This window comes from Lissotriton helveticus, chromosome 1_2 (assembly GCF_964261635.1).
Source record: "Lissotriton helveticus chromosome 1_2, aLisHel1.1, whole genome shotgun sequence".
In the NCBI taxonomy this organism is placed as follows: Eukaryota; Metazoa; Chordata; class Amphibia; order Caudata; family Salamandridae; genus Lissotriton; species Lissotriton helveticus.
Genome location: NC_136058.1, coordinates 81,023,939 through 81,039,182, shown reverse-complemented (window position 1 = coordinate 81,039,182; position 15,244 = coordinate 81,023,939). Strand labels below are relative to the sequence as shown.

The following is a 15,244-nucleotide window of genomic DNA, read 5'->3' as shown; positions in this document are numbered from 1 at the left end:
ACAGTTACTGTTATGGTTTGTTTAATAGCCATTTAGCCTCTTATACATTGTCTAATTTTTGCTTTCTTTACGTTTAAAAAATATATATATATATATTTTTTTTCTTGATTTAGATGTTTCTTTAATAATTTTGTTGTTTGCTAAGCTGGTCCCAAACTGCAGATTTTTTCTGTGGGGACGGTCTTGCTACTTCGGTCAGGCAATCAGAAGCCGAGTAATCAGGTTCCTCTCGGAAGCCAGTTTTCCCCCCTGTAGAAAACGTCTCTTTTGGTAGTGTAGAATCTCAACCACAAATCACATCAAGACAGTCTGTCTCCTCATGTAGCCCACCATTGAATTTTCCTGTGCTGTAAAAAATGTGCCCCGTGTTCAAGTGTAATTGCCTTCCATGTGAGCAAATTGAAAACGCATTACGACTGGGCTCCATACCAAATATGTTTAATTTATTAGGTTCTTAAATAGGTATGAAGACATTTAGCTATGAGGCCTCCTCCAAATTAATATTTGATGAATGCTCTGCTTGTGCAGATAAAATACTGTACAAATCTACAAGACTATTGACGTAAAACAAGTGTTTCTGTTCTCCTGGAGAGGGATAGAGACTTACTGTATTGTCTTCAAGTATCCAGTTTCACAGCTGAACATGTCAAAAGAACGTGAAATATATTTTGAAATGGACTTTATAATGGATTATATATTGTTTATGTATTTAACAGTTTTACAATGATTGTTGTTTGTGTCCTATATGTTTACTATAGCATAGTGCTCATTCTTCTCATATAGCCGAGTTATGCTTAAGATATTTTGATGAATTTAGTTGTTAAAAGGTATAAGAGCACTCAAACTATTTTCAAAACCCATGCATTGACAAGTATGTTATCGGCAATAGTGGACAGTTTAGAATATTTCATATTTAATTATTTTGTTTATAGTGTACGAAAATGATGACCAACTTTTGTGGAATCCTGATTTTGTGTCGGACGAACAAGTCAGCGAATTTCTCAGTGAAGCTTCTAGACGTACAGGAGAAGAGAAGGGTCTTGATGCAGTTCCTGAAGGATACCACATTAAAGACAATGAACAGGTTTATCAACGTTTTTTATAGTTGCATGTTTTTCATTGAAGATCTCCCAGTAGTATCTGGTCTTCAGTTAGCAGGAGGGCTGAAGAGACTGCACAGGGGTGTGGAATTTAATAAAATATCTACTTGTCCATGGGGCAGCTGGCTTCATAAGTTTACGTGTCCTGTAACAAAATCTACTTGTTCCTTTTGTGCCATTCAGTGCAGCACAAATTATGGCAGCAATCTCAATATATAAGAGCTCTGATATAGCCTCTTTGGTTATGCTAGGACTCATACCATAGTGGTGTTTGAATACTTGCAATCCCCTTATGTTGCCACGTTTCTGCAGATCTATATACTGGGGCTGAAGGTAGTGGTAAGCAATAGTTCCAGGGGTAGAATGCCCCTTTGAGTCGGTGCAAACTTACTAACTTGCATGTTTTAATGGTTTTCAACAACTCTTCTCTAATTTTTTCCCATACGGAGAAATGTTGGAAATTTGCTCCTGACCATGGCAGGTGTGAACCTTATTCCAGTTGGGGAAAAAAGTGGTTGGAGGGAAAGTGAACTTGCACTCAGATTTTCGCATGAGCAAAGCTACACTTGCACATTTGCTCATGCTAAAATGCAGTTCACAAATATTTTCTAGGAGTACGATTTCTTGTCCTACTTCTTTAAACTTGTGGGAATTCACAAAAGCCGTATAGCTGCACTTAGTGCAAGGACCATGGGTGCACTTTTGAGACTTGCTTTGATAATTAGGCCCCTAATTTGGTCTGGTGTTGATCATGACCTTTTGCGTTTATTAACATTCTCTCTCTCTCTGTATCAGCTGGCTTCACTGGGAGTGACAGCATTCTGCTCTTTCACAAGGAGCATATCGGTACATAAAGAAGTATTTTTCAGTGCCAGTTACTGAAGCAGTGTGTGCTTTTTAAGATCAAAACAATTTTAGCTTTTGCCAATGTTTGCTATAATGGTGAGGGCCCAGCAGCTCCCACACCAATAAGGTTTTACAAAAACCATGGCAAAACAATTCACACATTGACAAAACTAAAAAGCTGACCACCATTTCAGACCTGCTGGCTTTGCCAATGCTTGTTTTTTTTGTTTCCCATAATCTTATTAAAACAGGTTACACTGATTTTCCATTATGAATATTTTGGGGAAATACTAGCATGCATCAATACATGTTACTAAATGATGCGAAATGTTTTTTCCCTTGCTTTCATTTTTTTAATGAAAATGTTATTTTGAATGCAAAGAATCCTCAATCTTGCTTTGAAGCTTCTGCAAATATTTGCCTGAAATCAGAGGGCATTCTGGGAGCATTATACATAGCCTCATATTGCTAAAGTTTGAAATAGTGTGTACATATTTTCATGCTGGAACCACTGTCGGAAGTGCACCCATAACTTGCAACATTTACTTAGAGCGCTCACTCTATTAATAAAGGCTTGCAATTAATGAACCATAAATGCAAGTTTGAACAGCATTAACATATGGACAAACATATTACCTTAGCTGCAGACAGTACCCTTCCCTGATCCATAATGTGGTACTGTAAACTGGCAGCCAAAGGGTTTGTGCTGCAGGGGGTTGGGCCTCCTTGTCCCAAGGACAAACTACACATTAAAACTTGTTGCCCTTGATTCCAAACAATATTTCCTGGGCGTGGGGCTATAGGAATTCCACATCTCCGCTGCAACAGAGATATACTGCATAGCAGTTAAAGCTGTTCCTCCCAGTTAATCTGCACCCTGCTCTTCTTCTTGAGAAGTAACCTTGCAGACCTCTCAAGGGGGTAGCTGCAGTCACAGACCACACCAACCCTTATGAAGCCTTCAAAATCCGATTCAGCAGCCAGAGTACACAGTGGCAACACTGACAACTCAGCTTTCACAGTACAGTCAGGATGTACATGCACACCCTCTGTCATTGAAAAAGAACTGTGAGGTGTTTGGCCCTCGAGTGAGTAGTTTTTGACTACTAGTGCACGTCACTTGGGGGAAAGGAGGGAATGGGAATTTTGAACCCATGCAACCCTCCACCTCCATACCCCCATCCCAAAAGGAAGCCGAAATGGGCATAGCCCCCATGACAAAGTGTGCATGCCCCTCATAATTCTCTGCTCATTCCTGCATGTGTGAATAATATGGCACAGGCATAGTTGGCATGGATGCACACTTTGTATTGCACACTTACTAAATTTGTAACCGAGCAATACATACAAGTGAAGTGAGCACACGTTATCTGCTGCCACTTCTGTAACAGCAAAGTGATTCATTATATTTAAAAAAATCTGTTCAGGTCTTAGTCCCCTTTATCTTCAGCTGAAGTAGAAATTGTCTGAGTTCACTAAAACTAGCGTGTAAAGTCAAGATGTGAGAGTTTGCAAGTCAGAAAAACAACTACCTGGGTTATGCATGACTGTATTCTTCTGGATCTTTCTGCAGATCCTGTTAATTGTCCTTCAAATCCTCTGTAACAAAGACACTATTATCAAGTAGACTGTCAAATATTACAAGTAGTCGTTTGACATTGCTACATATGTAGCATTAGACTGCCTTTCCAATTAACATCAACATACTATATTAAAATCTCAATTTAACATTTTGTTTCTTGGTAAATGAATTCCCTAGTGTGTTGAAGAGTCAGAGGCTGGTGAATTGTAGGAGTAAACACACTTTTACGCTTTTGGCATTGCAGGGCAAGGTTTGCATTTGGGTTTGTTGCCACTTGTACTTCTCTAATACAGTTCAGTTGCACTTTGAGTGGAGACTGTTTCTTGTTACATGACAAGTGGAACACCATCAGTGTTATTTTTTTATGGATATTGGGCTAATTGCTTTACATGCTCTTGGATATAAAAGTCCTATCTGTATCGTTTTACGTGGTCTTCCATTGCATTGCAAACTCAGAATATCTGGAAACTGGTATTATGAAGGCCTGGACAGCTAGTGGATCCTCCTTATTATTTAAATTGTGTCAGAGTTTCATTGAAAACCTACCAAAAACTCACAACTACAATAACATTTTCCTTAGAATACAAATTCATTAGAATACAAATTATATATCTATAGAAAATCCTAGTGTGCCATTTTAAGGATGAAAGAGATTAACCTGCTGTGGCCTTGCTGTTCAGCAGCCATCTCCATTCTATTTTCTACTCATTATCAGAAGATTATAGAACACCTTAAGCTAACTTTTTTTTCTTCTGAGCTAGTCCCGTTTCCTTTACAAGCATTTATTTGACATTTTAGATCTATCATTTAAATAGAATAATCTCTGATTTTCTTGCTCAGACACTTTTTAGGCCTTGTCTGCAGGTTGCTTTAGGCTGGCTGCTGTTGTTGCAGACAATACAAATACTAAAATTGGGGTTTGGCCAGTGCACAGCTTTTGTTGATATTCTGTCTTGTCAGTCTCATTTGCTTATATGATGAGTTTTCTTCATAAAATGTGTCTCTTCCCATTGCGCATATCTTGGTTTCTCTCATGTTTTGACTGGATGACTTGTATCCTTTCACATCTGACACTCGGAAAACTTTTTATATTTTTCAGCGCTTAGAGTTTTCATGTGTGATCTTGCTCTCTCCTTCAATGCTACTGCCCCCTCTAATTCCTGTCCCAAGGTGCACTGTGATTCCTTGCATAACTCTTTGCCTCCATCACCACTTTCTGCCTGTTGTGGGGTTTTTTTCCTTCTATTTTTTAAATTTTTGTATTCTCACCTCCCAGTGATCTGCCTGGGGCTTTTCCTATTTTCGTCTGATCCCACCTCCGCCATTGACTTCTCCCCCTTTCACACCTTTTGTGGCTCCTCCACCCTTGCTTTCGCAGTCTTTATCTTTCTGTTCGTTTTATAAAAACATTTTTGGGAGGGTCCAACAGCTGACGTTTGCTGCCAAGCTGTCCCTTTGATAACATGTGCTTTCACGCGCCTTAAAATAAAAAAATTCTGGTCCGAGAGTGGGGTTTGCCATCTTGGAACAGTACATGTAAAACAAATGAGATGGTCGCCTTGTCATGTCGTGTGCGCACATGCCTTGTGAAGTATGCCTAGTCATCACGTTGGACCACTGTGGTATCATAACCAAAGCCACTAGATCTGAATTTGCAACTAAAAGGTGTGACCTATTGGCTTTGTCAATGTTTGTGTCTGACTCGATCCGGTCAGAGTGCATGGATATTTTGCCCACTTACTCTTCAGGAGTGCAGGAATCGTTTTGCTGTAAATGCTGTAAATATCATGTACACATTCAAAAGTCAGATAGAAAATGTGTCCTTTACCTCTCTACACAATAAGGTTGGCTGCCTTTTTTGGATAGCGATATGATTGATCTTTTTCGGTACTGGATGTGCCTGCTAGCATAATAATTCAGATATGATCCTCCAGGAGACCCAGGGCCGCTTCAAGCCACTCTGCTGTTATTGTCCCCATTCAGTCCTGAAGTGAGGTAGTTCATGTCTTTAGAAAACATCTTGAAGTTGACATGAAGTTAACCTGGTCACCAAGCGGTTTATCTAGCAGGCGCCACAGCTGTGGGACTACCTAGTGACTCAAGTCGAGTCTTTAAACTCAGTCGAACTCTCCTGAGGTCTTTTTCAACCAGGCTAAGGCCATTCCTGTCCTGTATGCAGATTGTGAAGAAACAGCTGACACATGGTCTGTTTTCATTAGATCAGTTGCTTTCTAATCACATTAGATAATTCGCTGAGAGGTTAAAATCAGCATCAAGAAATGTCACTCCTGGCTTTTTTAATGGTATTTCTCTTGAAAAAATCTTTCTACAAAGTCATCCCAGAGTCTTTTTCTCCCTTAGCCTTATCAGTACTAAATCCATTGCTCCCCAATGTACAACCTGTGATGAAATTGCTGCCTCGTGATATTTTCTTCCTAGACTTTTTAATCACATTTGACCATTAGCTAACCAGTAAAATCCACATAGATATGCCACTTGTGGCTTTTATTTTGCATTCATTAGAGATTCAGCTTTTGGCTGTGCAGCCAGAAGCCTAACTGTAAATTATACATATCTGGTACTTGCCTTTGGACCTCCAGCAGATTATATCTGCAGGATAAAAGCATAATCTAAAAGGAAAAGGCTAGAAATTCAAGTATCTACATTGCCGTATAAACACTAAATGATTTTGGCAAGTTCAAACCTCTCAGCAGTCTTGTCATAAAAAGAACAGCAGTAGTCTAAGCATAGGAAAGTGCCCCCTTTTGACGTTGTCACCCCCACTTTTTGCCTAATGCACGTTTGACAGAAGTGCACTGGGTTCCTGCTATCCAGTTTCCCAGTGCCAGGTCTCTTTCCCTAAACTGTACAACTGTTCCCTCAATTGGCAATACCTTTAGCACCCCCAGTAAGCCCCTAGTAAGTGGCACCCGTGGTACCTAGTACAAGGAGGCTAACGAGGATTCCCCCAAGGGCTGCAACATGTAATGTGCCAACCTTAAGGGACCCCTCAGCACGGACAGTGCAAACTGCCATTGCAGGCTGTGTGCTTTGGTGCAGAGAAAAGTGAGATAAATGACATGGCACACATCCCTGTTTGCCATGCCTGCAGATGCTGTACGCAGTATAGATGCACCACCCCTACAGCATGCCTTGCAGCACTAAGGCAAGGTGTACAATGTTACATGTGTGGGCATATCTGCATGCGCAAATATGCCCCTGTTATGTCTGTCAATTCTTAGATATCGAAGGTGAACAGGTAAGCCATTGTAAGTACCTGTGCTGGACACTGGAAAAAACGAGTTCCCCAGCTACATGATAGCTTTATTGAAATATCAAACACCTAGTATTAATAAACCAGCACTGATTCCAGTGGTGGATTTATTAATACATGCACCCAGAGGGCTTCTTAGAGATGCCCCCTGAAAACCTACCAGCGTTGTGTCGTGGCTGACTGACCGCCTGCCTCCACAGACCAGTCTCTAGCCCCCTGCAGGTGAGAGCTTACACACACTGATGGCTGAAACAGTGCCTGCTCTGACCAGAGGTGTTGTCACCTCCTCCAAGCAGGATGACTAAGTAATCAGTATATCAAGGCAGGAGGCTTCAAAGGCCTCTGCCACCTTTAATATGTGACCACGACTTCCCCAGACAGGGAAAATGCCATCCCCCTGCCCTGGGCCCATTTGGCACAAGGACAGGCGGTAAATCAGATATGTAGGGAGGCGTGGCGCACTACCCGGTCAATCACACCTTCTAAGGTGAGTTGTGTGATGTGCCCCGCTTTAGGAAAATTCACCTCATCTTGGTGACTGCAGAAATTGGAACTCTGGAACAGGGATATGTCCACTTCATAAATGGAGTGGTCATATAGGGGATTTAATGACCCCCAAGGGTATGTAGCCCATTGGCTACCACCCTTCACTCCCCTTAACACTCCTAAATCTATCATTTATGGGATCCCCTGGCAGCTGGAACGTCGAACGTGGATTCTGACAACCTGCTGGCTAGTCTGCTGTCCCTGACAATTGAACCAAAGGCAACTCATCCTGCTGCTGGTCTGCCTCCAAAATTCGGAGAGGACAGCCAGCACTTAATGGAGCAACCAGCATCTCCCGTGGAGTAGCGGGGCTACTTCCCTATACCCTGCAGGCACTCGAGAAGAACCAAGAGGACTCCGAACCGTGAAAACCCGACCCCAGAAAGCACCACTGCACCTGTGCCCCCCAGTTGAATTGGGCCAACGAAATCCTGAGACCCTCCAGAGTCAAACCCCACCTTGTGTTTGCCCAGACTGGACTTCCAGTCACTGCCTGCAGCCTCTTTGCGCAGGCCACTTGAACCGCAAGTGTTGCAGCATGGACCCGACACCTAAAAGCACCATTGCACCCGTGCCATACAGGCCGAGGAGAAGTGGACAGATGGTGTCCCTACCTGCTCAAGCATCCCAAGTACCCAGCCCCCATGTGAGTCCAACTGGACTAGGCCCACAGTCCCAGCCCACAGTCCCAGCTTGTAGCCTCTTTCTTCTGGGGCCGTTTCCCTTTGAAACCAACGGGGCACTTGATGCCAAAAAGCACCTCAGCACCCAGACGCACCAGAGCCTACCAAGATGACTTGTTGGTGCTGCCTTGGACCTTGCCCCATACTTACCTTAATTTGAGAAGATTGGTCCTGGAAGTTACTGCTAAGTACCCGTATGCAATATATGTGCTTTACTCCATAGGATAACATTACCGCATTACACAATACAAGTTTATTTACCTTTTTCTTCAAAACTGCTATTTTAAAAAGTACTTACCCAATAAAGAAGCTATTGGTATTTAAAATTGTATAAAAAGGAGTTATTTTCTAAATTGGTGTGGGTCGCCTTATTGAGTGTTTGTGTATTATTTATTGAGTGGGTGTATGCAATAAATGTCTAACACTCCTCCTTAGTAAGCCCAAGGCTGCTTGACCACATTACCACAAAAGAGCACCTTGGGATTGTTGAGACAAGCACCTGTTCACTCATAAGGGATACCTGGACTCTCTACACAGTATACCACTTTTTGGTATATTAAATAAAGAGCCAGCTTCCTACACCCTCTTGCCGGGTTTAGGTTGAAGGCATCCACTGCACTCCATGACTGCAGAAATACACATTAAGCAACACTATACAGTGCCTTAGTTCTCCGCCTTTCAACCACTTTCATCTTCACATTAGGAGGGTGAGAGTCATTTTATTTGCTGTCTGGGTAGAGTAACCTACAATACTTGTTTAAGTACTGCAAACAATTTCTTCACTTAAAATAATTTTCTCTGAAGTCTTGTTTGCAAATGGATCTTTTCTATGATCGCACTAAGTTTTAAGAGGTTGCTGGAAAAGAAGAATATTTTTCCCAAGTTTCAGTTCACCTGTGGAGTTTATTGCAGGTATTTCCTTGTAGAAGAAATATCCATCTTTTGGTTTAAAACTGCATTTAGATCCAAAAATTGTGAACAATGTAGTCCGCTCACTAGCTCCTCAAAAATTACACTTGCAACCTTACTCTCCCAGAACAGAATGAGTTGAGATCCACAGACTATAGAATGCATAATTTCATGCCACAGATGGTCCCGACTACTTTAACAATCTTTGTTTCATACTAGTATGTAGGGCATATCCAGGTGATCCTGTGTCAGTCAGTGAATACTGAACAGTAGTGTGTGTAGGTAATATTGTAGGAAATACTGTTGCCTGGTTTAACAGGTGTTGAAGTGCAACACATACTAGTGCACTCCAGTGGGAATTGCAAGACAATTCTCTCCTCTTTGGCTTTCTAGGGGTTGTGAAGTTGAGCTGTTACGGTTACCATAGTAGGTGTTAGCTAATAAGTGGTTCAGGGGGAAATGGGGAATTGGGGCGGTTTGAAAACTCCTGCTATTTTATGGCACAGTAAGTTATGAAATGTAAATGTACAGGAATTTATATAGCGCAAATCACCAAGCGGTTTCTAAGCGCTTGCTTAGGGAACCCGTCCTGGTATTCCCCTGTGAGATAACCCCGGTAGGGTATCCGCAAGGTGAAAGCCAGGCATCCCGCCGCGAGGGGCCGTTGTGGAGATTAAGCAAGCTATTGCCCAGAGTCGCAGAGTGTGAACCCGTGAATCAAGTAGGCACCGGAGCGAGAATTGTCGAGTCCATGGAAATTTTAGGACTCAAGACCCCGCCGAGCCGGGAATTGAACCCTGGTCCCGGGCTGACCTCTGCTTCCAGGTCTGCCTCCTCTAACCAGTGAGCCATACTTCTCCACAGAATGTCCTGTCAGTGCTATAATTTAAATAGTGGGCTTCAGTAAGGGGTGAGTGCAATAGGCCATTAAAACTGGATTACACTATGTTTTTATGTGTGTCTGTGGTTTGGAGGATGCAGCGTGAATGCTTTTGTAGCAAGCGTTACTATGTTAACCAGATTGCACAAAACTGGCAGTTATGGTAGCATATTACCCCAAACCTTTTGATTGTACTAAAATATGTATAATATACTTACATATAGGGGTTTTCTGCCATCTCCCTTCATCTAGTGGTCTGTTGTCATTCACATTTTGCTTCTACCCTCTACATATAACAGCATGGGGCTTAGGGCCAGCCTACTTAAGCCACTGGTTAACATCACTTTGAATGACTGCATTTTGCTTTCTCACACGAAGCATATCCCCGCACAAGTTAGTTCTTCAGTGCCAGTGTTTTTGTTTTTACTTATTAATTATTTTAGTGTGGTCTTTGTGTTTAGAGCCTGAAGTGATAGCAGGACACTTCTGATGCACATTCCATCTTTATCAGATTCAATCTCCTGCTACCGCAAATTCCTTTTGAGGTGTTTAGCTTTTCCGACTTGCTATTTCACAGCATACCAGATTGTGTCCATTTGAAACTTTTCTGGATCAAGTTGTCTTATTTTTAACCTTTTTCTTTCTCACCTTTCTCTCTTTCCTTTCTTTCGATTCCATTCTTTTTTCTATCCTTTCATTCAAATATGCCTTATTTTCTTCTTAGTCTCGTCTATATTTCTTTCTGCTTCCCTCCTTCTCTCTTCATTAGTTGTTTCTTTTATCCTCTTGCCTTCTTTCTTTCCTTCTTCTGTCTTGAATTTCAATCATTTGAAATTAGTCTTCTAAAAACTTGGTTAAGACCTAGAATGTTTGACCATTCGTCCTTCTAAAAGACATCAACGTAATAAAGTCGCCCTCTTTTTTTTTTTCCATCCTGTTTTAAATCGTGGCTCACATTTTTAATTAGATTTTTTTTAATTTTTAGGCATTGTATGAATTAGTCAAGTGTAATTTTGATACAGAAGAAGCACTCAGACGACTAAGATTTAATGTGAAGGCAGCTAGAGGTAAGCACAGGAATGACTTTTAACAAACTGGATGCTGCGTTTTGAGATTTTTTTTGTTTGTTTCTGTTTTCATGGTTTACCTGCATGGTGCTCTATTTGAAAATCTGCAATATTTTATATGTGGGCCGCCATCTCATTGAATAATGTTCTAGAAGGAGTGATTGTGAAGTAATTGTTCGACGCCCCGGTGAAGGACAGTTATCTTATAGAAGCCCTGTGTAACATTTACGAACAATAGAACATGCTTACTGAAGGCTGCAGAAGTTTAGAAAATCCCTCTAAGGTATTAATGTAAATAAGCAAACATGAACAGTTAGTTTTGCAGCGTGATTCTTTCTGGATTCACTATGCTGTGCATTAATCCGCGGGCTGGTGGTTGGGTCCGGAATCGTAGTCTTTTCTTAGTTTTTTTTTCGTCGCCCAGGTGGGCGTCGACGTCCCACCTTTTGGTGTACTTCCTGTGACCTCGGCACGCTTCCTGCGGAAGCTCCCACCCTTGGGCGCCATCTTCAGATTCTTTTTTCCGCGGTTGGGTCTGGATCGTTCCCGAAGCGGCTCCAGGCATTTTTGGAGAAAGAAGAAGCCAAAAGCAATTTTTGGGACGAGAAAGGATTGGAAAAACTACAAGAGACCACACCATCGAAGGGGTCGACGAAGGAGAACTTCAAGAACTTCGGCGTCCATCGGAGAATGCGCGCTCAGGGGGCCCCCTGAACGCAAGAGATGGACAAAACACCATTCAAATTCTGCCGTAACTGCCACCACAAGTACGCGCAGAAGGACCAGCACCCGGTTTGCAACCTCTGCCTACCAATCGACCACGAGAGCAGGGACTGCAACGCCTGCTCCGTCTTCACGCCGAAAACTCTTCGAGTGAGAGCGAGGCAAAGGATAGCCAACGCCAACATGCAGGACAAGTGCCAGACACCATCCCTTCGAGACCTGGGGCTCTCGGCCGATGAGGAGGATTACGCAGCCGAAGAAGACGTCGGCTACACAGTTGCAGAGACCGATAATAAGAAGACTGCAGAAAAGGTAGGAGACTCGACGCCCCAAACAGGCCCGAAAGACTCCCGACAGTCTACCCAAGACTCTCGAAAAAACGAGGGCAAGACCCCGAAAGCGCCGACGCCGAGAACTTCGGCGTCCGCAGAAACTTCCAGGCCCAGCGGATCCTCACAGAAGGACTCCCTGGCGCCGAAGGACGGCGACCAGCCAAAGTCATCGAAAAGCGTCCAAGAAAAGGAGCGATCGACTTCGAAAACCTCTTCAAAGTCGACGACGAAAGACGCAAGACCAGTCTCGCCGCCGAAACCAGGCTCGACGCCGAAACCCATCTCGACGCCATCGGGCACGGCAAAGAGAGCGGAACAACCACTTGACGCCGATCAGGCGGCAGAGATGGAGAGAAAGAAGAGGAGACTCTAGGCGGAGATGGAGAACATCCTGCAGCGAAAGAAAGATTTCGACGAAAAAATGAAAACTTACACAATCTCGTCGAAGCCCAAACCACCAGTAGTAGAGTTGGTTGAGGAAGACGAGGATGAATTCGAGGTCGAAGGCTCGTCGGAGAGCCTGGAAGACATGGCATATCAGGAAGATGATAACCCCTATTACGAGGAGGAGGCAGACGACTACCAGAGGACGTACCAAGAATCAACATACTCGGACACACAGGAAGCAGAGTGGCAGGACATCGAAACTGAGAGTCCAGAAGAGGGAGTGGACACATATCCAGCGAGGCCCTCGCTGCCTGACGACATTGGCCTTTACAACGAATGCATCAAGAACGCAGCAACAGCATTCAGAGTCCAGCTCGAGGAGGAGGTGCCGATAGGGCATTTCCTCGTAGAAACACTACTCCCAATGCACACTAAGAGCCAGTACCTGCCAATGCTTGAAAGCATTAAAGGACAAGGAAGGGAGGCATTCAAAGAGCCTGCTACTTGTAAACCCGTCACGCCAAGGACGGAGAAGAAGTACAAGCACTCCTCCAAGGACCCACCCTACATACAGGGAACGGTCACTGCTGATTCCATCATCGCTGCAACAGCAAGGAACAGGGCCAATGTCCCAACTACTTCAGGTCCACCCCCAGACAAAGAGAGCAGAAGGATGGACCTAACAGGAAGAAAAATCTAAAGAAACGCCGCTATGCACTGGCGCATGGCTAATTCAAACGCACTGCTCAACAGACACCATTACCAGATCATGGACGAACTGGGACAGTTAGTGAAACACCTCCCTCAAGAACACCAACAAAGGGCTTCGCACCTGTTAGAGGAGGGAAAGAACTTGGCAAACTCTTGCCTAAAAACAGCACTGGACGGTGGAGACATGGCCAGCAGACTAATTATGCTGGGCATCACAGAAAGGAGACAAGCCTGGCTGAGAATATCAGGCTTTAAACCAGAGGTGCAACACAACATCCTGAACACTGCTCCCCAAAGTTTTACTTGGGAGACTTCACCAGAACTGCTGACTGCCATTGCCGCTGTCAGTCTCATTACTTTCTTAGGCAGCAAGTAGATTGGCCTGGTATGAAAAGGGACAGGTAGCTGGTGCAAGGAAGTAGTGTGTAATTTGCTTATGCATTAGATCTGATAATTCAGACATCAAGTTAAATAGTTGCCTATATCGTTACAAATTGTGCAAAAAAAAAGTACTGTTTCAGTAAATTGAGCAAAATCGGACATCACCCATAAACCAGCCACAGTCTCAGTCCTCAGGCAGGGTAAGCAACAAGGCTTCTGAGCAACAAGTAGAAATACTCGATATGAGGAATTAGTTCCAATATGAGATTACTAGCGTAGAGCTCGAATTGTGAGTGAGACTGTCTATCTGTAATTGGCTCCGTCCGTGTCAATTGAGAAACACTTAGCGTAGCAAAGTCATACGTCCGTTAAAATCTGTATGCCTCTACGCTAACATAGTAGTGTCTAACACCACAGGAGATGATTAAAAGATAATCCAGACACTTAATTACAGTTCTGAAATATTATCCACCTTACCTTATTTTAAATATACCCTGGCCACTGGGAATAAAGTATTGTATAGTGAGTTTCGCAGAGGTATTTGTAACATCACCACACGCACTACATCATCGCACAAAAACCAGCTCCACTGTAATCAGGTGTCGTAGCATAGTTGGGTAGCACTCGGCTACCCAACTGGGAACCCAATGATGAAGCATGACACCGACTAGGTTGGTGTGTTGAGGGTTCTTTTAATCATCTCCTGTGGTGTTAGACACTACTTTGGTTAACCAGTCACTCTCTAGTGGCCCGTCTCTGGTGATTATTTGAATACTACATTGGGACAAGGACGGCCCACACACTGTCCTGACTCTCTTGTTTTTTTTTTTTTAAATGATCTACGCTAACATAGTCTGAACTAAGTTTCACTACCGAACATCAATCCGGACACACTTAAATTTTTTTTAAACGCCTTGAAAAAACCCAGGCTTGTCGGCCAAGGGCGAAACACGTGTTGGATGACCTATGTTCTTTCTGACTGTTCCACTACCTTATGCTGCCATTCAAAGATTTGAGGAAATACAAATCAAGGCCTAAGTATCAGTGCTATCAAGACATAGTAATCTCACATTGGAATTAATTCCTCATATCGAGTATTTCTACTTGTTGCTCAGAAGCCTTGTTGTATATGTAGAAAGCACTAGGTAAGGGGTTTCCCATTGTCTAGAGCATTGATACTCACAAACATTTTCATGGGGGCCGCAAAGTTTGGTCTATGCTGTGACCGAGAGCCACACTGTTGCCAGCGGGGGGTCCAAAGGGGGTGTGGAGGAGACAAAGGATGTATATATAGTGGCTGTCTTTAAAACCTAAGGTGTTCCTAAAAGTAAGGGTCTAGTTACTTTCTTTCCCTAACTGCAATTAACCTTTAAATGAGTGCTTGCTGTATATTTAATATTTTTTTTCATGTTTGTGCTGAGTTGAGTAAACAGCAGCCCAGTGCTGCTGGTGCCCAGGCGGCCACATGTAAAAGTCAGGAGGGCCGCATGCAGCCCCCAGGCCGTACTTTGAGTATCACTGGTCTAGAGCAACATAAACCAGATTCAAACGTAAGAGAATTAAGGGCAACTGCTGGACCACAATACCCCTCTTTCTCTTCTTCCCTAAGGCAGGGTAAGGCAGTAACTGACCTTCCTACCTCATGCCAGTGACACACAGAAGAGTTCAAGATGGTGCAGCAGACGCAGAGAACAGCACCAGTGATAATTGTTTTGTGTGCTGTGATTACCCACACACAAAATCCAGTGGCACCAGTCTGCTGTGGTCAATCACAGTAGCAGTGGCTCTCCCTGCACGCATATGACACCACTACCACAAGATTA

The 15,244-nt window shown here is 43.3% G+C and overlaps 1 protein-coding gene across 5 annotated transcripts in view; it reads left to right on the top strand.

Annotated features, from left to right (window-relative positions):
• The window catches only part of MIER1 (MIER1 transcriptional regulator), a 399,774-nt gene that overhangs the window by 280,960 nt on the left and 103,570 nt on the right, over positions 1-15,244 (top strand). For all 5 annotated transcript variants that reach the window (XM_078668904.1, XM_078668900.1, XM_078668926.1 and 2 more), the window contains 2 exons: positions 933-1,084; positions 10,806-10,887. In XM_078668904.1, the coding sequence (XP_078525030.1) occupies positions 933-1,084; positions 10,806-10,887 (234 nt within the window). The remainder of the gene's footprint in view (positions 1-932; positions 1,085-10,805; positions 10,888-15,244) is intronic.